The sequence below is a fragment of the Amblyraja radiata genome, chromosome 33, assembly GCF_010909765.2.
Source record: "Amblyraja radiata isolate CabotCenter1 chromosome 33, sAmbRad1.1.pri, whole genome shotgun sequence".
Classification (NCBI taxonomy): Eukaryota; Metazoa; Chordata; class Chondrichthyes; order Rajiformes; family Rajidae; genus Amblyraja; species Amblyraja radiata.
In genome coordinates, this window is record NC_045988.1 from 28,041,056 (window position 1) to 28,067,106 (window position 26,051).

Genomic DNA, 26,051 nt, shown 5'->3' on the forward strand with positions numbered 1-26,051 from the left:
TGTTCCAGCTTATAGATGCTACAGGTTTAATAGGGATGCAGTAAGAGAGGAGGGAGGGTTGCCAATTTGATTATGGAGGAGATAACAACAGTGCTCTGAGGGCATATTCTTGGGGGATCGCCCAGTGAGGTCCTATAGATAGAACTTAGGGAGGGAATGATCACTTTGATGGAATTATATTTTAGGTCTCTCAATTGCCAATGGGAATAGTAAAATGCTTCATCACATTTAATTACTGGTGCACCAACTAAATAATTTTGTTAAAGATTCACAATTTTATTTTATTTTAATTTTCAAAATTATAACTTTTCATAGATCCAAGAAATAGAAAAAAAAACCAGCATTCCAAGTATGCACTTCATTCATAGCATCCTCAAAGCAGCATAAACTTGGATGCCATGCATGTCCGTGATGTCTGGAAGTGAGGCTAGAATACTAAACTCGGCAAGCACGTACAAATGGTATGCAACTGGTAGGGTGGTAGAGCGGTGTTTAGATAGGACAGATGGGAAGATGAGGAGGAGCAAGAATGGGTGGAAGAGGTAACGTTGGACAGAGTTAAACCAACCTTTTTTAGTTGCTGGCAATGAGTCCGGCACTGTGCCTGGCAGCAAAATTAAAAGAAATCAAATAATGAAAAGAGCAAGAAATGAAAGTGGGACAAAATTGGTCTCTATATCTGTCATAGTATGCTACTCCAAAACATTAGATTAGGAAAAGATGTTAGTTATATTATTAGAGTTGGTCAGCATTATACTTTTTTGACTAGTCTAAAGTCATACAGTGAGTTGTTGAGCCACAGTGACAAATTGTGACTGGCTATAAATTCAAGATGGCCTTGATCACAGCTGGCCTGTACTGAAGGAAAGCAATGGGCTGGGGAAATGATTTGAGGTGCTTGCTATTTGTTGTGGTTTCAAATAGTTAAAAAGCACAAATGTCACATTTCATCCTTATTCAAAGGTCTTTATGACTGGACAGTCAACTATTATTTTTTAAATTCTGAGTTTGGGAACACTTACACTTGTTACAACAGCCGAAAGTTCAATTTACACCACCTGATTTGCTACTAAAAGCTTAATATGGGCCCGTGCCACAGTCCCAGTAACCTCTAATTATTAATGAGCAAACATCTGTAATTACATTTCACAAACATACAAATATATAATTTTGAAGAAATACATTTTGGGGGCAACAAGTGTGCATTCAGGCTCATGGTTTCTCAAGAACCAGTTGAAGTTGATTTGTGGTTCCAAATATTAAATCCCAAGAGGACTTTGATTGAAGACTAGGCATTTCATGGGGAGAGCAGGACCCTTACATTTCTCCAGGTTTTATTGAATAATAAATTCAGTGATAAACCGTGCAGTGATGTTTTGACAGATATACAAACTGCTAAAATATTTCATTTTGGACCTTATAGCCAAAAGGATTTATCATAGAAACATAGAAATTAGGTGCAGGAGTAGGCCATTCGGCCCTTCGAGCCTGCACCGCCATTCAATATGATCATATCTGATCAACAGACTATGTACAGGGTTAGACTGGTTAGACTGCACCTGGAGTATTGCGTGCAGTTTTGGTCTCCTAATTTGAGGAAGGTCATTATTGCTATTGAGGGAGTGCAGTGTTGGTTCACCAAATTAATTCCCGGGATGGCGGGACTGACATATGATGGAAGAATGGGTCGACTGGGCTTGTATTCACTGGAATTTACATGGATGAGAGGGGATCTTATAGAAACATATAAAATTTCTTAAAGGACTGGACAGGCTAGATGCCGGAAAAATGTTCCCGATGTTGGGAGATTCCAGAACCAGGGGTCACAGTTTAAGAATAAGGGTTAGGCCATTTAGGACTAAGATGAGGAAACAATTCTTCACCCAGAGAGTTGTGACTCTGCGGAATTCTCTGTCAAAGAAGTCAGTGGAAGTCAATTCACTCGATGCTTTCAAGAAAGAGTTAGATTTATCTCTTAGGGCTAAAGGAATCAAGGGATATGGAGAAAAAGCCATAATGGGGCACTGATTTTAGATAATCAGCCATGATAAGCTTTGCTCGAAGAGCAGAATGGCCCACCTATTTTTCTATGTTTCTACGAGTCAGAGTTTGAGGAGGTAATGGTCAGATGTCAAAATGTATCATAGAATACCACAGCTCCCTCATATTCAAAATGGGTTTATCTCCAGAGCAAGAAATGCAGAAGCCAATTTGGAAAGCTGACAAAGGAACAATAATAGGCAGGTGTAATGGATCATGCTCAACCCTCAACTGCTTGTTTAGCTCCAGCTACTTTGTTAACATTGACACGTGAACTTAGTTAACCTTTATTGAATCAATATATGGCAACACATGGACACACACACTATAACAACCCTGTAACAACTGCAGTATGGAATAAATCTCCTGCATTTTACGTACATCCGCCATCGTGACTAAAACAAATAAAAGAATGTGTGGTTGATGTTACCAGTGGGAGGAAAATGGGAAGGAAGACCCAAGATTAATAGATGCTTTAGGAAGATTTTGTATTTTGAAAGGACTTGATTTGTTGTATTCCCTATCGTCATACAAGCAGTGCCTGAATCTGGGAAGGATTTGACCAGGTCTACTTTATTTATTACACAAACTAAATATGGCAACTTGAAGATTTGTGGCAATTTTTTTGGTATAAATATTTCAGACAACCATCCTATTAGAGGAGTGTGACGTGTTCTTAGGAAGCGGTTTATATTCTGATTTTCTGTACCCTACAACAATGTCATCTGCACTTGTATCAAGAAGTGCATTAAAGCCTTATTATAATGTTCTACAGTGTTCATTATTGCTGATTTCAAATACAAAGTTCTTTTTGACAGCTAAATATGTATTTTTGTTTCTGTTGTTATTAAAAAATGTATCTTTAAGTAAAGGCTGCTTGTTATATTATTTAACACAGTTAAGTGTCGATCCAAGTAATCGCTTGTCAATTTCAATGCCTTGTTAGTTTCAATAGCCTCCACAGTGCAACTAGTAGCCTGTGTTCTATAACCAAAATATATTATAAAAAGATGTCTGCAATAGCAACGTTTACTGTATTTATATTCCCCCCCCCCACCCCACACACACACACACATACGCTTTATGGCAGTGAGATTTATTCTGCATCTCAAATTTTTGCAGAGTGATTTGAGACTTCTGCAAAGGTGAATTATCTACCCCGAAGGCTATAGCATAGGGGTGTCAGTGTTTTGCATCAGATTCTGACAAAGCAGATTGTTTTCCCCAGTTACCCAACAATGTGGGAAACATCAACACCAGAGTGCTTATATCTTGAAAAATAACAATCCTGTAGATTAAAGAATATTGCCTCTTTGAAAGACTTCTCTAATTTCATTTATCTCACACAGTCTGGTCTTTCAATCATCATTTCAATATAAATACCCCAGCTACTCAGCAAACTGTGGTCCCAAACATCACATACCTTGTACATCAGTGATGGATGGCATAGTCTTAACTTGAAAAGGCCGAAAGGGTTTGCCGTCAACAAATGGTGACTCAACTGATTCAAAAGCCGACTGGATTTCAGCGCTGGAAGCGAAATGATCCACACCAAAGTGTTGCTCCTGCAGAAGCTTATCTGGGAAGAGCAAGATCACATTTTGTTGGGATAATTCCAGGAAACTCTCAAATTAAAGCCACAGAAGAAAGAAACAATTTCACCCATGTTGCAAACAGAGGAAGTAAGCAGATTGAATGTATTGAAGTTATGCAGTCATAGTTGTATAGCACACGGAAGAGGTCCTTCAGCCCACCGTGTCCATACGGACCAGGTTGTCATTCTGAGCTAGTCCCATATCCGTCTAAACCCTTCCCATCCATCCAAATGTCCTTTTGAAAGTCATAATTGTACCTGTTTCTACACCTTCCTCTGGCGGCTCATTCCATATGCAGACTAACATCTGAGTCAAAATGTTGTCCCCGTAGCCACCTCTAAATTCTCTCGCCTCTCACCTTAAGCCTATTCCTTCTTGCTTTAGAATACTCACTCCTTGGAATACGACTAAGTGTTCAATTTATCCATGCTCCTCGTGATCTGGTACATCTCAATAAGGTCACCCCTCTGCCTCCATCACGGCAAAGAAAACAATCCCAGCCTATCCAACCTTTCCCCACGTCAAGCCCACATCCTGGTGTATCTCTTCAGCATCCTATCCAACTTAATGGTATTCTTCCTATAACTGGATGGCAAGAACTGCACACACAGCACTCCAACTGTGGTTTCATCAGCAACTTCTACAGCTACATCATGGTCCCAACTTTTGCACTCCATACCTTTTCCATTGCAAACAAGCCGTCTTCACTACCCTGTCCATCAGAAGCACCATTTTCAAAGAACAATGGACCTGTACTCCTAGAGTTCTCTGCTCTACAACACTTTCCAGGGCTCCATTTACTATGCCCTGGTTTAGGGTGTAGTCTTTACACACTTGTAAAGACCAAATTCCATTTGCTATTTTTTGGTCCACCTTCCCAATTAATCTAGATCCAATTATAAACTTAAATATCCTTCCTCGCTATCTATGATCCAACCAATGTTGGTGTCTAACAATTTAAAATTTCTAACAATGTTCAATACATTGTCATCTAAATTGATCATGTAGATAACAAACAACAGTGGCCCCACCCCTGGGGCACATCCCTGGTCACAGGTCTCTGCTCAGAACAACCTTCCACAACTACCATTCAACCCCTTCCTCCAAGCCAATTTGTGAATCCGATTGGCTTGCTCACCTTGGATTCCATGTGATCAAACCTTGCAGACTAGCCTACTATGCGGGACCTTGTCAAAGGCCTTGCTAAAGTCTATGTAGACAATGTTCACAGCCCTGCCCTCATCGATTCTCTTGGTGACCTCTTCAAAAAAATTATCAGATTCATGAGACACAATTTCTTATACACAAACTTGGCTGTCTATCTATATTCAGTCCCTGCCTATCAAAAGCTGGTAATCCTGTCTTTCAGAATCTCCTCCAACAACTTTCCCACCACTGACTTCAAGTTCATCAGTCTGCAGCTCTCCGATTTGTCTTTACACTTCACATTGCTAAATAGAGCACACAATTCCCTGTCAATACTATAAAGTGAATCATAGATTTAATTCCTGGCAGAAGATGCTCTTTCCATCCATATACTTTATTATCTAAGCCGGCAGTAAAGATTTGCTGCACGCCTACTGATTTCACATATGCCCCAAGTCCAATGACTGTGTAAGTCTCTTTGTTCAAGGAGAGTAGTTGTAAAATCATCTAGGGGTAAAGAACACTACATAGGCAAAGTCCTCACATTGAAAAACAATAAATTGCTCTGTGGCATTTCACAATATTCTTGCGGGTTGAAGAAATTAGGTAGGATGCCACTCCAAACATTCCAGATATTATACAGAAGTTATGTTGGGAAAAGAATAGACCATGGAAAATCTATCATTAAGGTTCTTCAATATATAACTGTTTCTATTTTCAAAGAGGTTACATGACCCAATTTATTCTTGGATTTTGTGTTTTTATTTTAAATCTATTAGGGACTTCAGTTACTTCAGTGAATGGCCAGGGATATTATCTGCAAAAAACTAGCCAGTTTATGAAACCTGTAGCAATAGAAAGAACGTTTAGATCTGGAATATAACTGATAGTGCCAATGTTCAAAAGAGGAATTGAGGTAAAATAAGAAACTGCAAATACTGAATTAGCCACACACTGCAGGACAAGTATTAGTACTACAATGACCATCATCCCCAGCGTTAAGATTCAAATCACAGGCAGCTTCATAGGGAAGGCTACATTGCTCGTATGCCCATCATCAAACTCTGAAAACCAAGGAGGGTTTTGACCCGAAACTTTGCCTATTTCCTTCGCTCCATAGATGCTGCCTCACCCGCTGAGTTTCTCCAGCATTTTTGTTTACCATCCTGAAAACCATGTTGTGTTCTGAGCCTTAGTTTAGCTTATTTTAGAGATACAGCATGGAAACAGGCCCGTCAGCCCACCTGGTCCCCGCCGGCCATTGATTACCTGTCATGCTAGTTCTATGTTATCCCACTTTCTCATCCACTCCCAACATGCTAGGGGAAATTTAAAGAGGGCAATTAATCTACAATCCAATACATCTTTGGGATTTTGAGGAATCACAAGCACCTGGAGTAAATCCACGTGGGTCACAGGAAGAATGTGCAAACTGCACACAGACACACCCAAGGTCAAGATCGAACCCAGGTCTCTGGCGCTGTGAGGTAGCAGCTCTATTGGCGCTGTGCCACTGTTCCACCCAATTCAGCTCTTTCATGACGAGATTACAGAGGAAACATTTCAAAGATGTTCGAAAGCCTCGTCGAAAAAATGTAATATTCCCAGTCAACGAGTTATACAGAACGGAAACAGGCCCTTCGGCCCAACTTGCCCATACCCACCAAGATGTCTCATCTGCACGAGACCTACCTGCTCACGTTCGGCCCATATATCCCTCTAAAACCTTCCTTTCCACGTACCTGTCCAAATGTTTAAATTTTGTTATAGTAACTGGCAGCTCATTCCATATACCCACCATCTTGTCAATATAATTGACAAAAGAACAAGAGTGGAGATGTTTAACTAATTTTATACACATGGAATGCCTAAAGTACACCAAAGACAGCTTCAATATGTAACCTACACAAAGAAAATGTCTACATGCCACAAAATTAGCAAAGTACAGGATATGGGAAAGTATCTATGGTGTAAGAACAACTGATGTGATCTTTTAGAGTACCAGCACATGGTACTTCCTCCCAAGTTAGATCATTCTAGGATTTGATATGATTTGATTTCAGGCACAAGGCAGTCGGCTCACCTGTTGTTGTAAAGCTGGAGAGATTTAGAGGTTCAGGCTCTCTATTTCCCTTTCAGTTCTTCAAATTCTATGTTAATGATTTTAACAGAACTTGTACTCAAAGCAGTCGCAGGATTTCAGACACAAATCACACAAAACTTTAGAGCCTAAACATCTTGTCATTTAAACAAGTATTTGGGTCTGGCATTTGCTTGTCAGAAAATTCCTGTAACAATTGTCTCTAAGAATGTAGAACTTTACTGGACAGTGAGCACTCAGGTTTGCAGTTGACAGATGTGGAAATTGAAGGATGAATCAATTGGCATATTTTCCCAAGCTCAAATTTTCTATGCCGCACCATCTAATGTGCGGCATAAGTGAACGAAATGCTGGTGTTTTTTTAATGTCATGTTTCAGCTAAACTCCCAAATGTTCCTTTTTAATGAAGGAACTTTAACTCCCTTACTTCAAATTCACTGGCTGATTCAGAACCTGAACATCTCCTTCAAACAACACACATTGGCCACAGTCGCATGGGATATGTTGCCAATCTGAAAGCTGTGATTGTGGTTTAAAAATAATTGAATGCAGTAGTTCCAAACCACATACAATTCACCATGATGCAGACATATCCATTCTCAAGTAATCAAACCTAAGAGATTGCTACTGGACCTATACAAACCTATTTTATCTTGGATTTCCTCAGCAACATATGGCATCTTGTAAAGAAGAGAAAGGCTCTGGTTCATCCTCTCTTCAATAACGTGGAGATGAGTCACCACCTAAACACAAGAGATAAACAAGTCAAAATATGTTCCTCACGAGATCTTCCCTCCACATCTCCAGCTTTATAGAGCATCCATTAACCATTCCTCAGCCCACTTGCTCAACTGATCAAGATCCTGCTGTCATTTTTGATAACCATTTTCACTATCCACGATACCACCTACTTTAGTGTCATCTGCAAATTTACTAATCATGGCTTGTCCATTCTCATCCAATTCATTGATATAAACTAAACAGTAATGGGCCTAGAACCAATCCCTGAGGCACACCACTAGCACAGGGCTTCAGTCCAAAAAACAACCTTCCACCATCACCTGCTGCTTCATCCCTGAAGCCAATTTTCTATCATGTCATCTAGCTCTCCCTGGATACCATGGTACCTTCCAGAGCACATTACCATGCCGAACCTTATGAAATGACTTGCTAAAATCCATATAGACAATGTCTATAGCACTGCCCACATCAACCTTCTTGGTTACATCTTCAAAAAACTTGATCAGATTTGTTAGACATGTTCTCCCATGTGCATAAACATGCTGATTACCCGTAATCAGCCCGTCTATCGAAATGCATATATACCTTATCCCTCAGAATCCCCTTCAATAACTTGCCTACCGCAAATGTTAAGCTCACTGGTCTATAGTTTGCAGGCTTTTCCTTGCAGCCCTTCTTAAATAGAAGCACAACAGCAGACACCCTCTAGTCTTCCGGCACCGCTCCCACATCTAATGATGATTCACATTTCTTCCACAGCTTCCTACGGTGTCCTCAAATGTAGCTGATCAGGCCCTGGAGATTTGTCCAACTTCATATGCCTTTGGACATTTAGCACCTCCTCGACCCTATTACTGAGTCCGCAAATCACTTCCACTGTCACAAATTCCACAGTTTTCATGTTATTTCTCCATGATAAAAACAGGAAAATACTAATTGAGAACTGCTCATCTCCTGCAGCTCCACACAGAGATGACCAATAGACAATAGGTGCAGGAGTAGGCCATTCAGCCCTTCGAGCCAGCACCATCATTCAATGTGATCATGGCTGATCATCAACAATCAGTTACCCGTTCCTGCCTTCTCCCCATATCCCCCGACTACACTACCTTTAAGAGCCCTATCTAGCTCCCTCTTGAAAGTATCCAGAGAACCGGCCTCTATCACCTTCTGAGGCAGAGAATTCCACAGAATCACAACTCTCTATGTGTGAAAAAGTGTTTCCTCATCTCCGTTCTAAATGGCTTATCCCTTATTCTTAAACTGTGGCCCCTGGTTCTGGACTCCCCCAACATCGGGAACATGTTTCCAGCCTCCAGAGTACAAACCCTTAATAATCTTATATGTTTCAATAAGAATCCCTCTCATCCTTCTAAATTCCAGAGTATTCAAGCCCAGCCGCTCCATTCTCTCAGCATATGACAGTCCCGCCATCCCGGGAATTAACCTTGAGAACCTACGCTGCACTCCCTCAATAGCAAGAATGTCCTTCCTCAAATTTGGAGACCAAAACTGCACACAATACCCTAGGTGTGGTCTCACTAGGGCCCTGTGCAACTGCAGAATGACCTCTTTGCTCCTATACTCAACTCCTCTTGTTATGAAGGCCAACGTGCCATTCGCTTTCTTCACTGCCTGCTGTATCTGCATGCTTATTTTCATTGACTGATAAACAAGGACCCCCAGATCCCATTGTACTTCCCCTTTTCCCAACTTGACACCATTTAGATAATAATCTTCCTTCCTGTTTTTGCTACCAGTGGATAACCTCACATTTATTCACATTAAACTGCAGCTGCATGCATCCGTCCACTCACCCAACCTGTCCATGTCACCACGCACCCTCATAGCATCCTCCTTCACTCTGCTACCCTGCAAATTTGCTAATGTTACATGTAATCCCTTCATCTAAATCATTAATGTATATTGTAAATAGCTGTGGTCTCCGCACCGAGCCTTGCGGTACCCCACTAGTCACTGCCTTCCATTCTGAAAGGGAATCCCTATTCTTTGTTTCCTGTTTCCCAACCACATTTCTATCCATGTCAGCACTCTACCCCCAATACCATGTGCCCTAATTTTGCCTACCAATCTCCTTTGTGGGACCTTATCAAATGCTTTCTGAAATGTAAGGTACACTACATCCACTGGCTCTCCCTTGTCCATTTTCCTAGTTACATACTCAAAAATTTCCAGAAGATTAGTGAAGCATGATTTCCCCTTCGTAATTCCATGCTGATTTGGACCGATCCTCTGGCCACTCGTACATCAGGAAGATTGTTTGTGTCCTCCTTGGTGAAGACGGATCCAAAGTACCTGTTCAACTCATCTGCCATTTCCTTGTTCCCCATAATAAATTCATCCTTTACAGTCTTCAACGGTCCAACTTTGGTCTTAACTATTTTTTTCCTCTTCACATACCTAAAGAAGCTTTTACTATCCTCCTTTATATTCTTGGCTAGCTTTTACCTTCGTACCTCATCTTTTCTCCCCCTACTGCCTTTTTAGTTATCTTCTGTTGCTCTTTAAACGTTACCCAATCCTCTGGCTTCCCGCTCATCTTTGCTATGTTGTACTTCTTCTCTTTTATTTTTATACTGTCCCTGACTTCCCTTGTCAGTCACGGTTGCCCCTTACTCCCCTTGGAATGAATTGATCCTGCACCTTATGTATTTTTCCCAGAAATACCTACCATTGCTGTTCCACTGTCATCCCTGCTCGGGTATCCTTCCAGTCAACTTTGGTCAGCTCCTCCCTCATGGCCCCATAGTCCCCTTTGTTCAACTGTAATACTGACACCTCCGATTTACCCTTCTCCCTCGTCAATTGTAGATTAAAACCACTTTGTTTCTGAGGAGCCAAAGTCTCTCTCTAGCCACCTTCTTTCCCTTAATGTACTGATAAAATCTCTTTGGAATTCCAATATTATCTGCCAGAGATATCTCCTGTCCCCTTTTTGCCCTCCTGATTTCATCCCAAAACAAACGATCCCAGTTGTCTATACCTGTCCCATGCCTCTTTTTTTTTTCTTGACGAGAGCCTCAATTTCTCTCATCATCCAAGCTTTCTTAAGCCCACGTACCTTGCCCTTGACTCCAACACGAACATGCATGGCCTGAACTCTTGCCATCACATATAAATATTCTTCCAGTCTGTAAAATGCCTGATTCTCCTGACTCTATTTCCTCCATGATCTGAATCTTTTGATTCTGTCCTCCATGTTATGAATCTTCTGATACCATGTCCTCCATGCAATAATCAATCCTCAATTCATGCTAAATCCTCCCCCAGTATCGTGCGCTGTTCTCTTGTGCACCAATCGTTTGTGGTTTCTTGTCACATGCCGTACGATGTAAAATATAGAAATATACAGCACAGGAACAGGCCTTTGGTTCACAATGGCTGAGCTGAAGTTAAACTAATCTCATCTACCTGCGTGTGATCTATATCCCTGCCATTCCCTGCATACCCGTGTACAAGCCTCCTCACAGCCACTATTATATCTCCCACCACCACCACCACCCACTGCAGCATGTTCCAGGCACTTACCGCTCTCTGTATAAAACACTTGCCTTGCACATCACCTTTAAAATGTGCCCATCTTGCTTTAAAACTATGCCCTCTAGTAACAACTTAGCAGGTCAATCAATATCTGTAGAAGTAAAGTGATGATGGAATAGAGATCCTGCATCAGGACTGAGACTGAGGGCAAAGGGCACTACATAAAAGGTACATAAAAGTGAGAGGGTGGGGTGGGGCAGGGTCTGATATGTGATAGGCAGGTCCAGATGGGGCAGGGGATAATGGGCAGATGGAGGGGCTAGGAAAGGTGAACCAAGGGAGGAAACCAAGGCAGACGGGTGTGAGGGTGATGAGTCTCCGTAATAAGGAGTGTGGATGGATGAAAAGACAAACACACCTCGTGGGAGTGGGAAAGGAACTTGGGGAGTGGGTTACCTGAAGCAGACGTAAAAGGTATCAAGCTCAATATGAGGTGCTGTTACACTAGCTTGGATTTGGTCTCACCATGGCAGTGGAGAAGGCAGAGGACAGACGGTTTGGTCAGGGAATGGGAGTTGAAATGATATGCAAATGGATGGTCAAGATGGCATTGCTGATAGAGCGCAGGAGCTCTGCAAATCATTAGTCCGGTCCAGGCAACTAGGCGGGCGGCACAGCTCGTAATCTGGAGTTTGTATGCTCTCCCTGTGACAGTGCGCGTTTCCTCCGGGTGCTCCGTTTTCCTCTCACATCCCAAAGATGTATAGTTCGTAGGTTAATTGTCTTTGTACATTGTCTTAAGTGAGTAGGGAGAGGATAAAAACGTGGAATAAGGTAGAACTAGAGTGCACAGATGGTTGGCATGGACTCGGTAGGCCGATGGGCCTGTTTCCATGCTTTATCTTTCAAACAATTCAATCAATCTATGCTTGGTTTCACCAACATAGAAGATGCCATATCATGGTCACTGAATGAAAAGACTAGGAGATGCACATGAATCTCTGCCTCACATGGAAGGGATTTTTATGTCCTTGAGGGAGGAGCTGAATACCCAACATTAGGCACCCTCCACTTCTCCAGTAATGCTCTAGTCTTTGATTTAGTATTCAGACGAACTTTCCTTCATGCCATTTAATTGCTCTTACTTAAGTTGAGGACCCAGGCGTTTACCCTCCAACTATGTGTCTGAAGTTCTACCATGTTGCAATAATTGTTCCCCGACATGTCGCAGGGCGACGCTGGATTTTCAACATGTTGATCATTTTCGGCCACCTGCTATGACTATGACAGGTGCCGAAAAAAATCACATAAGTGGGACAGGCCATTTGGTCATTCATGTCGCTGACATCTTTCATTTTCCCCATAGACTCCCTATTTATCCACATTACTGATATCATCCTTCAGTGTCACCTACAGATACAGTCCTTGGAGAAGTAATGAAAACTGCAATATGAACCCATTAAAGATGTCTTGACTGCATTTCTGAAACAGATTTCAATTCTTCCAACAAAATAATAATGATTTTCTTTGAATTATTTTGCAAGAGCTACAAACTATTGAAGCTCTACTCCAACTTGCAATTATAGATCCAATTTTAATGGAGTTAATACTTAGGGCACTTCCCAGAGTGAAACCAGACACTAAGCATGTTACTGACTCTAATGGATAACAGCTGCACTTTAAGGGTTTCACTCACCTGGGATTTCATTTGTGCCGCTTTCTCGGGATCCACGGCCATGACATGCTGGTAATGCCGTAGGGTATGGTGCTGGTCCTTCTGCTCTGCACGCACGTAACGTTTCAGGGCCTGCAGGATGCGGTGGGGCTACAAAGAGATATTTCATCAGGCATCAATATCCATCATGATTATATCTACCATGCTGCTTTTGTTTTAAACTTTACTTCATGCTCTCTTTTATTTTTGGAATGTCTATCTTGTGGAAACTCTATTCTATCTGTGTCTCATTCTTTTTAGTTCACTCTGCAGTTCTGTCTGAGCCTGTGATGCCGTTGTGAGCACGTTTTCATTGTGCCTGTACGACATCGTTGTAACACAAATGAGAACAAAAGGAACAATTTATTCCACTTTTGTTGAATGACACTGTCCCAAAACAATAGACATTTCTCTTTAAATATGTTCTGCCCGATTCAGCGTTTCAGCAGCTTTTGTTTCCGTTTCAGACATATGATGCCTTCAGTATTTTGTTTGTCTTTAAAAGGCTACCTTAAAGCACAGTTCCAGTTGCTGGGACCCAATAGATCTATCTAGGTCTATTATTGCAATACACAAATTCTATCCAATGCACATACTCTAAACAACTAAGAAGACATGGATCCATCTATTTACAATAATCTATTCAAATGGAAGACACAATGCAACTCAGCACAGTAGCTGGAAATGGTTTGATCCAAGGATGAAATACAGGAGGATATTTTTGAACCCAGTGTGCTTTGTCTCGTTATATACCTTGTGCACCAGATATTTTGTGTCTGGTGCTCTAATGAAAACCATACTGCAGCGATGAGTTCTGGTTGAATGGAACTCTTCCCAGTCCTCACGGCTAAGCTCAGGTAATAATAATAATATATTTTATTGTCATTGCACATAAGTGTATATTAAAGGGCCTGTCCCACTTGGATGTTTTTTTCGGCGACTGCCAGCGTCATATCAGGGTCGCCAAAAGATTTTGAACATTTAAAAATCCAGCGGTGACAAAAAAAAAATGTTGCGACACTTGAAAAAACGCCGCGCGTCAATACTTCATCACTCTGCAAATTTTTCGGTGACCTGATACATCAGTCAATGATGCCAGCAGTCACCGAAAAAATCGCCACGTGGGACAGGCCATTAACAATGAACATACAGAAATGACCATGTAACCAGAACGACTTCACTTACGACGAGATACATCGATAAAATTCTGTTTTTATACTGTTAATCCTTTGATGTCACAAACTTGAATGACTAACAGGTATATGAAGCAATCTGGTAAAGAAGCAAGTGCGCAGCCTGATTGATTTGTTTCACACAGGAAAGATCCTCGTTATCAAATAAAAAACATGCTGAGCTACTGATGTTCCTAAACCTCATCCTGCACATGCTATCAGGATTGAAAGCAATCAGTACTCACTCGTGGTGGAACTGCCTGCAGTGCAGAGAGATAGTTCTCCAAGGCAACACGTCGCCGATCATTTAACAAGGCTTCAACACGAGCAAGATGAGTTTCAACCAATTGCAGCTTCTCGGTGGCAGCTTCTTCCTCCACAGCCTCAACCATGTTCTGGAAATGCTAGTTAAAAGGCAGTAATTAACATTCCGCACAGCTAAACCTCGGTACCAAAGATCTAATCATCTCTACAGAAAGTAATATTCACAAACATTTCACATGAACCCAAAAGCAATTAGAACATAACAGGAAAAGAACCAATTTTTAAAGAACATCACCTGTGGCTCAGTGGCAGCAGTTGTAGCTTAGTCAGAAATATTTGGATGTGAATGTATCTCTAGAGATTCAAGCACACATTCCATGCAAATGTTCCAATGCAATTCCAAGAAAAGGCTGCACGGTGTCTGTCCACAGTTACAGGTGCAGGCTTTCAGCCTCTATTTTACACCAGCACACTGTCTCTCATAACTGGCAGATAGCGGGCTTGGGAGCATTCTGCAATCCATGAAGTATCATTGCATCAAGTATTAATTAGTTTAATTCATTCTGTATACCATTTACAAAGACATGCTATTGGTAGCAGGGCTGCTCTGAAAGTGAATCCTGTCTACATAGAATTATTCCTTAGCAACACCACCACTTGAAAAGCTGCTGATGACCTGAAAGACACCTATCAGACACTGCCTTTGCCAGATGGCAAAAGAACCAACAGGAGGCAACAAACATCACTGAAACTCCTCTTCGTCAATCCAATGCTGGGATCAGTGAAACACTTTCATATGCAGTAGTAGAACACCACGATAATTTGTCCCATTGTTTCTGCCTGCTCCTGCTGCACTGAAATCATTTCCACATCCCTTGATTCCATCCTATCCCTTCTTGTCCAATCCATTCCCACCAATGTCCAAGAAACCTCAAACACCCTTCAACTCTTTAGTAACTTTCCGTTTCCAGGCCCCCGTTCCCTCATCTTTACTATAGACGTTCAGCCACTATACACCTCCATCCTCCACCAGGAATGCTTTAAGGCCCTCCATTTTGTTCTGTGACAGTCGACCCAGCCAATGTCCCTCCACAAACACTCGCCTCCACCAAGCAGAAGTGATTATTACACTTAACAACTTCTGGCCCACTCCTCCAAGTCAAAGGTGTGGCCATGGGCACTCGTATGGGCCCTAGCTATACCTACCTTTTTGTCGTGTACGTCAAACAATCCTTGTTCCAGTCATACACCGGCCTATCCCCAAACTCTATCTCCGCTACATTGATGACTGCATATGGGCTCCCTCCTGCACCCATGCAGAACTCATGGACTTTATAACTGCTGTAGATTTGGTAGCAACAGCAGGAGGAGTTTAACAAGAGATAAGACTGATTGGCTCTAGCCCAAGTGGGAGGAGAGAAGTGAGTCAGTGCCGGGAAAACAGTTGAAAACTGAGGAATTTGGTTTGTAAATTGGTAAATTAGGCAATTTATCAGTCTATATAAGCAAGACTGCGCTTAGGGAGTGGCAGTGAGGGAAATGACCTGTGAGAAAAGTGTGAGTCTTTGGCTCGAGAGTCTTTGGAGAGGAGGCTACGCAAAACACTGCAGAGGGAGAGACGAAAGAAGGAGATGTCAAGCAAGCTGATTCAGTGCGATGCTTGCAGTATGTGGGAGATCAAGGACACCGCTGGTGCCTCTGGCTGCTACAAATGCGAGAAGTGCATCCAGGTAGAGCTCCTGAAGGACCGTGTTGGGGAACTAGAGAAGCAAGTGGATGACCTCCGGTTCGTCTGAGAAACGGAGTCGTTCCTCGACAAGTCCTACAGTAAGATTGTTACACCTAAGGTACTGGAAGAGAGAAGGTGGGTGACGGTGAGAAAGGGAGGGAAGCATTAAATGCCAAGTTGTACCTCTTGTGAACAGGTTCACCCACTTAGAAGCTGTCGGGACAGAAGATGTTTTTACACTGAGCGGCGGACTGGCTTGCGATGTGAATAGGGCTGTTGAGCCAAAACCAAAAAGGCCTAAGGCAGGCAACGCCATTGTAGTGGGAGACTCCATTGTGAGAGGTACGGACAGGGGTTTCTGCGGCAACAGACGGGATGCGAGGATGGTGTGCTGCCTTACTGGTGCCAGGATCTAGGATGTCACGGACAGAGTGCAGAAAATCCTCAAGGGCGAAGGTGAAAATCCGGAAGTGGTAGTGCATGTCGGCACAAACGATGTCGGAAAGAAGGGGATGAATATTCTGCAGTGTGACTTTAGAGAGCTTGGAAAAATGCTGAAAAGCAGGACCTCCAGGGTTGTTATCTCCGGTTTGCTTCCAGTTCTTCATGCTGGCGAGAGCAGGAACAGGGAGATACGGGACCTGAACGTGTGGCTGAGGAACTGGTGCACGGGACAGGGATTTAGATTCTTAGATCACTAGGATCTGTTTTGGGGTAAGGGGGAACTGTACAAAAGGGACAGATTGCATCTTAACAGGTGTGGGACCAGCATTCTGGCAGACAGGTTTGCCACTGCTACACGGGTGGTTTTAAACTGAATAAGGGGGCTGGAGTGTCGAATGGGATAGTGGAGGATGGAGTTAAAGGGAAAGGGTTTCTTAAATGTGTGAGCGTAGAGACAAAGGGGTGTAAAATGAGAGTAGAAGCAATAGGTAGCAAGGTGAAAAGTAAAAGTGGCAGGCAGGCAAATCCAGGGCAAAAATCAAAAAGGGCCACTTTTCAGCCTAATAGTATAAGGGGTAAGAGTGTTGTAAAAACAAGCCTGAAGACTTTGTGTCTCAATGCAAGGAGCATTCGTAATAAGGTGGATGAGTTGAATGTGCAGATAGCTATTAATGACTATGATATAGTTGGGATCACGGAGACATGGCTCCAGGGTGACCAAGGCTGGGAGCTGAACATCCAGGGATATTCAATATTCAGGAGGGATAGACAGAAAGGGAAAGGAGGTGGGGTAGCGTTGCTGGTTAGAGAGCAGATTAACGCAATAGAAAGGAAGGACATTAGCTTTGAGGATGTGGAATCGATATGGGTAGAGCTGCGAAACACTAAGGGGCAGAAAACGCTAGTGGGAGTTGTGTACAGGCCACCTAACAGTAGTAGTGGAGTTGGGGATGGCATCAAACAGGAAATTAGAAATGCGTGCAACAAAGGTAAAACAGTTATAATGGGTGACTTCAATTTACATATAGATTGGGTGAATCAAATTGGCAAGGGTGCTGAGGAAGATGATTTCTTGGAATGTATGCGGGATAGTTTTCTAAACCAACATGTAGAGGAACCAACGAGAGAGCAGGCTATTCTAGACTGGGTATTGAGTAATGAGGAAGGGTTAGTTAGCAGTCTTGTTGTGCGTGGCCCCTTGGGCAAGAGTGACCATAATATGGTTGAGTTCTTATTAGGATGGAGAGTGACATTGTTAATTCAGAAACAAGGGTCCTGAACTTCAAGAAAGGTAACTTTGAGGGTATGAGACGTGAATTGGCCAAGATAGCTGGCGATTGATTCTAAATGGGTTGACGGTGGATATGCAATGGAAGGCATTTAAAGACTGCATGGATGAACTACAACAATTGTTCAACCCAGTTTGGCAAAAAAATAAATCGGGGAAGGTAGTGCATCCGTGGATAACAAGGGAAATCAGGGATAGTATCAAAACAAAAGATGAAGCGTACAAATTAGCCAGAAAAAGCAGCATACCAGAGGACTGGGAGCAATTCGGAGACCAGCAGAGGAGGACAAAGGGCTTAATTAGGAAAGGGAAAATAGATTATGAAAGAAAACTGGCAGGGAACATAAAAACTGACTGCAAAAGCTTTTATAGATATGTGAAGAGAAAAAGATTAGTTAAAACAAATGTAGGTCCCTTGCAGTCAGAAACAGGTGAACTGATCATGGGGAACAAGGACATGGCAGACCAATTGAATAACTACTTTGGTTCTGTCTTCACTAAGGAAGACATAAATAATTTGCCGGAATTAGCAGGGGACCGGGGGTCAAATGAGATGGAGGAACTGAGTGAAATCCAGGTTAGCCGGGAAGTGGTGTTAGGTAAATTGAATGGATTAAAGGCCGATAAATCCCCAGGGCCAGATAGGCTGCATCCCAGAGTACTTGAGGAAGTAGCCCCAGATATAGTGGATTCATTAGTGATAATTTTTCAAAACTCTTTAGATTCGGGAGTAGTTCCTGAGGATTGGAGGGTAGCTAATGTAACACCACTTTTTAAAAAGGGAGGGAGAGAGAAAACGGGGAATTACAGACCAGTTAGTCTAACGTCGGTAGTGGGGAAACTGCTAGAATCAGTTATTAAAGATGGGATAGCAGCACATTTGGAAAGTGGTGAAATCATTGGACAAAGTCAGCATGGATTTATGAAGGGCAAATCATGTCTGACAAATCTTATAGAATTTTTCGAGGATGTAACTAGTAGAGTGGATAAGGGAGAACCAGTGGATGTGTTATATCTGGGCTTTCAGAAGGCTTTCGACAAGGTCCCACATAAGAGATTAATATACAAACTTAAAGCACACGGTATTGGGGGTTCAGTATTGATGTGGATAGAGAACTAGCTGGCAGACAGAAAGCAAAGAGTAGGAGTAAACGGGTCCTTTTCAGAATGGCAGGCAGTGACTAGTGGGGTACCGCAATGCTCAATTCTGGGACCCCAGCTATTTACGGTATATATTAATGATTTGGACGAGGGAATTGAATGCAACATCTCCAAGTTTGCGGATGACACGAAGCTGGGGGGGCAGTGTTAGCTGTGAGGAGGATGCTAGGAGGCTGCAAGGTGACTTGGATAGGCTGGGTGAGTGGGCAAATGCATAGCAGATGCAGTATAATGTGGATAAATGTGAGGTTATCCACTTTGGTGGCAAAAACAGGAAAGTAGACTATTATCTGAATGGTGGCCGATTAGGAAAGGGGGAGTTGCAACGAGACCTGGGTGTCATGGTACACCAGTCATTAAAAGTAGGCATGCAGGTGCAGCAGGCAGTGAAAAAGGCGAATGGTATGTTAGCATTCATAGCAAAAGGATTTGAGTATAGGAGCAGGGAGGTTCTACTGCAGTTGTACAGGGTCTTGGTGAGACCACACCTGGAGTATTGCGTACAGTTTTGGTCTCCTAATCTGAGGAAAGACATTCTTGCCATAGAGGGAGTACAGAGAAGGTTCAATAGACTGATTCCTGTGATGTCAGGACTTTCATATGAAGAAAGACTGGATAGACTCGGTTTGTACTCGCTAGAATTTAGAAGATTGAGGGGGGATCTTATAGAAACTTACAAAATTCTTAAGGGGTTGGACAGGCTAGATGCATGAAGATTGTTCCCGATGTTGGGGAAGTCCAGAACAAGGGGTCACAGTTTAAGGATAAGGGGGAAATCTTTTAGGACCGAGATGAGGAAAACTTTTTTCACACAGTGGTGAATCTCTGGAATTCTCTGCCGCAGAAGGTCGTTGAGGCCAGTTCATTGGCTATATTTAAGAGGGAGTTAGATGTGGCCCTTGTGGCTAAAGGGATCAGGGGGTATGGAGAGAAGGCAGGTACAGAATACTGAGTTGGATGATCAGCCATGATCATATTGAATGGCGGTGCAGGCTCCAAGGGCCAAATGGCCTACTCCTGCACCTATTTTCTATGTTTGACAAGGTTCCTCACGGAAGGTTGGTTAAGAAGGTTCAATTGTTGGGTATTAATGGTGGAGTAGCAAGATGGATTCAACAGTGGCTGAATGGAAGATGCCAGAGTAATGGTGGATGGTTGTTTGTCAGGTTGGAGGCCAGTGACTAGTGGGGTGCCACAGGGATCTGTGTTGGGTCCACTGTTGTTTGTCATGTACATCAATGATCTGGATGATGGTGTAGTAAATTGGATTAGTAAGTATGCAGATGATACTAAGATAGGTGGGGTTGTGGATAATGAAGTGGATTTTCAAAGTCTACAGAGAGATTTATGCCAGTTGGAAGAGTGGGCTGAAAGATGGCAGATGGAGTTTAATGCTGATAAGTGTGCGGTGCTGCATCTTGGCAGGACAAATCAAAATAGGACATGCATGGTAAATGCTAGGGAATTGAAGAATGCAGGTGAACAGAGGGATCTGGGAGTAACTGTGCACAGTTCCCTGAAAATGGAATCTCATGTAGATAGGGTGGTAAAGAAAGCTTTTGGTGTGCTGGCCTTTATAAATCAGAGCATTGAGTATAGAAGTTGGGATGTAATGTTAAAATTGTACAAGGCATTGGTGAGGCCAATTCTGGAGTATGGTGTACAATTTTGGTCGCCTAATTATAGGAAGGATGTCAACAAAATAGAGAGTACAGAGGAGATTTACTAGAATGTTGCCTGGGTTTCAGCAACTAAGTTACAGAGAAAGGTTGAACAAGTTAGGGCTTTATTCTTTGGAGTGCAGAAGGTTAAGGGGGGACTTGATAGAGGTCTTTAAAATGATGAGAGGGATAGACAGAGTTGACGTGGATAAGCTTTTCCCACAGAGTAGAGAAGACCTGTAGACAGGCGCCGACCTGTAGGGGGTATGGCTGCCTAGCCTGCAGCTGTCTGTTTTTCATTTCTTTTTTCTTATTTTTAGTTAGTTTAGTGTTTTGTTTTTAAGGAGTTCTAGCTTTTTTATGTGTGGGGGAGGGGGGGGGAAGGGGGAAACTAATTTTCAGGGTCCCTACCTGGTCGGAGATGCAGCTTTTCTCCGGGCTGCACTTTCGACCCATCCTCGCGGCCTACCAGCGGGCCTGGAGCGGCATTTCCTGAGGGGGCCGCCCGGAGCCTCGGCATCGGCAGCGGCTGCATCGGCGGCGGCTGCGGGTCCGAGGAGCGAGGGGACCGCCCGGAGCATCGGCATCGGCGGCACCGGCACCGGCATCGGCGGAGCTGCGGGTCTGAGGACCGCGGTGCAGCGCTGGAGCGCCATTGCGGGGCGGGCGGTGCCTTGCCCGGGTCGCTGCGCTGGAACTCCGGTGAGCTGGGACCGGCGTTAAAAACATCGCGGAGCTGCGGCGCTGAAACTTTACATCGGGAGCCTGGGATCTCGCGACGAGATCGCCAGTTGAGCTCCATTCGGTGCGGCCCTGTCGGCTCCGGAAGCCACGGTCTCGAGTAGGGAGGCGGCCGTTCCAGGGTTCCCATGCCGCTGAGAGGACTCTCCCGACGCCGGAACATCATCACCCGGCGAGGACGGCCTGGAACATCGGGCCTCCGTAGAGGCAACTGTGGAGGCCTCAATAGGCCCGACTATGGGTGAACTGGGGTTGGGGACTGGACTTTGTGCCTTCCCCCATAATGGGAACCATTGTGGGGGGATGTTTTTATGTTAAAGCTATTTATTATTGTTATGTTTCTATTCTTTCTTATGTGCTGCATTGGCAAAAGGAATTTCACTACATCTAGGTGTATGTGACAATAAATCAACCTTTGAACCTTTGAGAAGATTCAAACAAGGGGACATGACTTGAGAATTAAGGGACAGAAGTTTAGGGGTAACATGAGGGGGAACTTCTTTACTCAGAGAGTGGTGGCTGTGTGGAATGAGCTTCCAGTGAAGGTGGTGGAGGCAAGTTTGTTTTTATCATTTAAAAATAAATTGGATAGTTATATGGATGGGGAAGGAATGGAGGGTTATGGTCTGAGCGCAGGTATATGGGACTAGGGGAGAATACGTGTTCGGCACGGACTAGAAGGGTCGAGATGGCCTGTTTCCGTGCTGTAATTGTTATATGGTTATATGGTATAACCGTCACTAACTCCCACCTTCCCCTCAAATTCACCTGGGCTACCTCAGATACCTCTCTCTACTTTCTCAATCTCTGTCTCCATCACAGGAGAAGGACAATCGACAGACGTCTATTCCAAACTTACTGACTCATAGTTATCTCGACTACACATCTCCCCACCCTGCCTTTGGCAAAGACTCCCATTCCTCCATCTCCCCCGCATTTGCTCTCAAGGCGAGGTGTTTCATACAAAGACATCCGAGATGTCCTCATTCTTTAGGGAATGGGGCTTCCCCCCTTCTATCATAGATGACAGATGTCATCACAGATGTCTCCTCTGTATCCCTCTTGCTCCCCCTCCCCCCAGTCGTAACAGGGACAGAGTCCCCCTAGTCCACAACTTTCACCCCATTAGCCGTCGCATACAACACATAATTCTCTGACATTTTCATCACCTCCAACAGGATCCCAATACTAGTCACATCTTCCCATCTCCACCCCTTTCTGCCTCCCACAGAAAGCATTCCCTCCACAACTCCCAGGTTTATTCATCCCATCCTACCCTAATCACACTCTCCCAGGGACTTTCCCCTGCAACACCTGTCCTTCTACCTCTTCCCCCAACTTCATCCAGGGACGTGGACAGTCCGTTCAGTTGAGACAAAGGTTTACTTGCACCTCCTCCAATCTCATCTGCTTCATCTGGTGCTCCAGGTGTGGGCGCCTACATATCGGCGAGACCAAGCTCAGACTGGTCGATCGTTTTTTGAACACTTATGTTCAGTTACCTTGGCCTACGTGATCTTCCGGTTGCCAAACATTTTAATTCCACTTCCCATATTAACCTTTCCGATGGGTCTCCTCCATTGTTAGAGTGAGGCCCGGTGCAAATTGGAGGAACAGCACCTCATATTTCTCTTGGTCAGCTTACAACCCAGCAGTATGAATATGGATTTCTCTAATTTCAGTTACTCCTCCATACCCCCCCCCCACCCGGCCTCCCACCCCCTAGACATCCACTTGTTCCACTGTTCGCATCCTTGTCTCCCTGTCATTAGCACATCTTCCCCACCCAACAATGGGTCATTACAGACTAAACCCTTCCAAAGGTCATCTGTTGCCGGCCCTGTTTTATTCTAGCCTTCCCTATCCTTCAGGGGAAAGAGTCTGACCTGAAACATCACCTATTCCTTTTCTCCCGAGATGCAGCATGACCCGCTGAGTTACTGCAGCATTTTGTGCCTATCTTCGGTAGAAACCAGCATCTGTAGTTCCTTTCTACACACTATAATTGGTTCACTGATACAAATGAACCTTTGCTCTAAAATGACCAGCAAGGCAGGAGTGCACAGGCAGCAGTATCAGGAATTCCTAACAATTTTGTAGTGACACGGTTCATTACAATGCAGCATTAAATGTATCTAAACCACAGAAACAGCATGCTGAAGATGAGCTCAGCATTTCATTAAGTAAGAATCAAACTGCCAGTAAAAATAAAATTGATGGCAGTGAGGGAACAACATGTGAAAAAGACAGAAAATATTAATTGGCACCACTGATTGGCACGCCTTAAATTGCACAAAGGGAAAAAGCAGAATATGAACATGTATGTAAAATCTAAGTTCATGCTGGAATGTGTTCATACCTGAACCAACATCTGTCTCTCAGCTTTTGGCAGGTTCCTTGCCTGTCGTTCGGCTTCTTCCCACTCTTCTCTAACCTAATTTTGGGAGCAAAGGAAATGAAGTTAGTCTCCTCCCTGGCAGGAGAATGAGGTTGACAGGAAAATATAGATCAGCCATGATGGAATAGCAGTGACTCAATGGGCTGAATTGCCTGACCCTGCTCCTATGTTATGTGGTCTGAGAATTGCAAAATATTATTCCCCCGATGAGTTTGAAAACCACGTTCGCTACTTTGACTGGGAGTTCGCGTTCCGCCACAGTCCCGCCAGCGGTTTACAACTGTTTGATATCCGCTTCAGGAAGGAGCGGGTGGTCTACGAGTTGAGCGTCCAGGAGGTGAACTCTGTTTACGGCGGAGAGACGCTAGGTCTGATGAGGGCCAAGTTCTTATACAGTCATTATGGAATTGGGAAAAGTTCCAATGAGCTGGTGAAAGACGTGGACAGCCCTTACAGCGCCACTTTCCTCCACACTCTCCATCTCATGGAGACTGGAAACCAAAGATCCTATAGCGGAGCAAGATAGTACACTCAACAAAAAAGCCATTGTACGGTCATGGGTAATCCTCAGCACCATTTCCGTAACCGGCTTCCGTCTCCGCTCTAGTATCTTTGCTTTGGTCATGGCTTCCTCATGCACAAATCATCTTTTTTTTTCTCAGCTGCAGGTGATCATTTTGATATTTCGGGACGAGACACTTCTTCAGACTGGCAGTAAAGGGAAAGGGAAACGGGAGGTATAGGTATATCTTCCATTCATTTGTCCTTAGTACCGTCTATATCCCTTGTTCCTCTTTCCCCTGACTCAGTCTGACGAAGGGTCTCGACCCGAAATGTCACCTATTCCGCTGCTCTATGATCGTTGCTTTCGTCCGTCTCGTTCGCTACCCTTGGATTAAGTAGCGCAGGATAAAGCTGCAAATTCATGCACAGGATGGAAACTGAAAACTAGGGGAACGCCGTCCCCCGGCATACCCCCCCATTTCCATCACTGGATGTAGGAAATAAACTGTTGGGGCCTTGGATAAAGTTGGCGATCCGGCTCGGGGCTGGAACGGTGCTCTGGTGGCTGGGATGGCGTTCTGGCAGCGGTGACCTGAGTCCTGGGTTCAGCTGCGGGCCAGTGGCTGCGTACGCTGGACTGGAGGGCGGCAGCTTCGACCACCCCAGGCCGCGGTGTTTGAGCCGGCCCGTTGCGGGGTTCGGTGAGCCGCGGGACTGAGCCGCAGAGGGAGAAGAGGAGGGAAGAGACTGCAGCCCTAAGATTTTTGCCTCCACCACAGTGAGGTGCTTAGAGGACTCACTGTGGTGGTGTTAATTTGTGTTTATTGTTGTTATTATTATATGATTGTATGTATGACTGCAGGCACAACATTTCGTTCAGACCGTAAGGTCTGAATGACAATAAAGGCATTCAATTCAATTCAATTCAATCTGCATCACCTTTAGCCAGAGGGCAGATATTAGGTGGCTAATGTTGGACCTGTATTTAAGGGCTACAAAGACAAACAATGTAAGAACGGGGTGCAAATCCAATCAACTGCTCACCTCTCTCACGTTATTATTGGCCAAATTGGCTGCGAGTTCTGTAACATCGTTCTTAGGTAAAAGTGCAATTTGTATGTTGATAACTCCCAGCTACTGAGGTTATTGCTTATGGAAATTAACTGAAATGAAGTCAGCTGGTCATACCATGATATTTGGTTGATCATATCATGATCATATTGAATGGCGGTGCAGGCTCGAAGGGCCAAATGGCCTACTCCTGCACCTAATTTCTATGTTTCTATGTTAAACAATGAGAAAGGATAATTTGGAGGGTTCCAGTTAGTCTCACGAGCAAATTTCCTTTCAGTCTCTGCGGCAGCGGTAGTTGCTGGCAATCGACCCAGGTTCGATCCTGACTACGGGTGCTGTCTGTTCAGAGTTTGTACATTCTCCCCATGATTGCGTGAGTTTTCTCTGGGTGCTCCTGTTTCCTCCCACACTACAAAGATTTACAGGTTTGTAGGTTAATTGGCTTTGGTAAAATTGTAAATTGTCCCTAGCATGTTGGATAGTGTTAGTGGACAGGGTGATTGCTGGTCGGTGCAGACTCGTTGGGCCAAAGGGCCTGTTTCCACGTTGTATCTCTAAACTAAATTAAACACTAAACTCTGAGCTCCTAAGGCAAGCAGTCGTACATGTATCGTTACCTTATCCATGCGATCTCGATGTCGAACCTCCAATTGCTGCTTTGCCTTTGCAAAACGTGTGTGCTCATTTGCATCTGCAGGTGTCTCAAAATAAACATCTACATCATCTGTTGGGTGAGGAGTGGAGGGAACTGCAAGACAAAAGATGAGTCAACCTCAG

At 43.8% G+C, this 26,051-nt stretch overlaps 1 protein-coding gene across 4 annotated transcripts in view; it reads right to left on the reverse strand.

Moving 5' to 3' along the window:
- The window catches only part of aplp2 (amyloid beta precursor like protein 2), a 128,154-nt gene that overhangs the window by 13,882 nt on the left and 88,221 nt on the right, over nucleotides 1-26,051 (reverse strand). For 2 of the 4 annotated variants that reach the window (XM_033049758.1, XM_033049757.1), the window contains exons 7-13: nucleotides 25,892-26,022; nucleotides 23,658-23,732; nucleotides 14,256-14,414; nucleotides 12,821-12,949; nucleotides 7,526-7,625; nucleotides 3,464-3,619; nucleotides 569-604 (exon numbers count right to left, since the gene is read on the reverse strand). In XM_033049758.1, coding sequence (XP_032905649.1) covers nucleotides 569-604; nucleotides 3,464-3,619; nucleotides 7,526-7,625; nucleotides 12,821-12,949; nucleotides 14,256-14,414; nucleotides 23,658-23,732; nucleotides 25,892-26,022 — 786 coding nt within the window. The remainder of the gene's footprint in view (nucleotides 1-568; nucleotides 605-3,463; nucleotides 3,620-7,525; nucleotides 7,626-12,820; nucleotides 12,950-14,255; nucleotides 14,415-23,657; nucleotides 23,733-25,891; nucleotides 26,023-26,051) is intronic. The other 2 variants (XM_033049759.1, XM_033049760.1) reach the window with 1 other exon arrangement.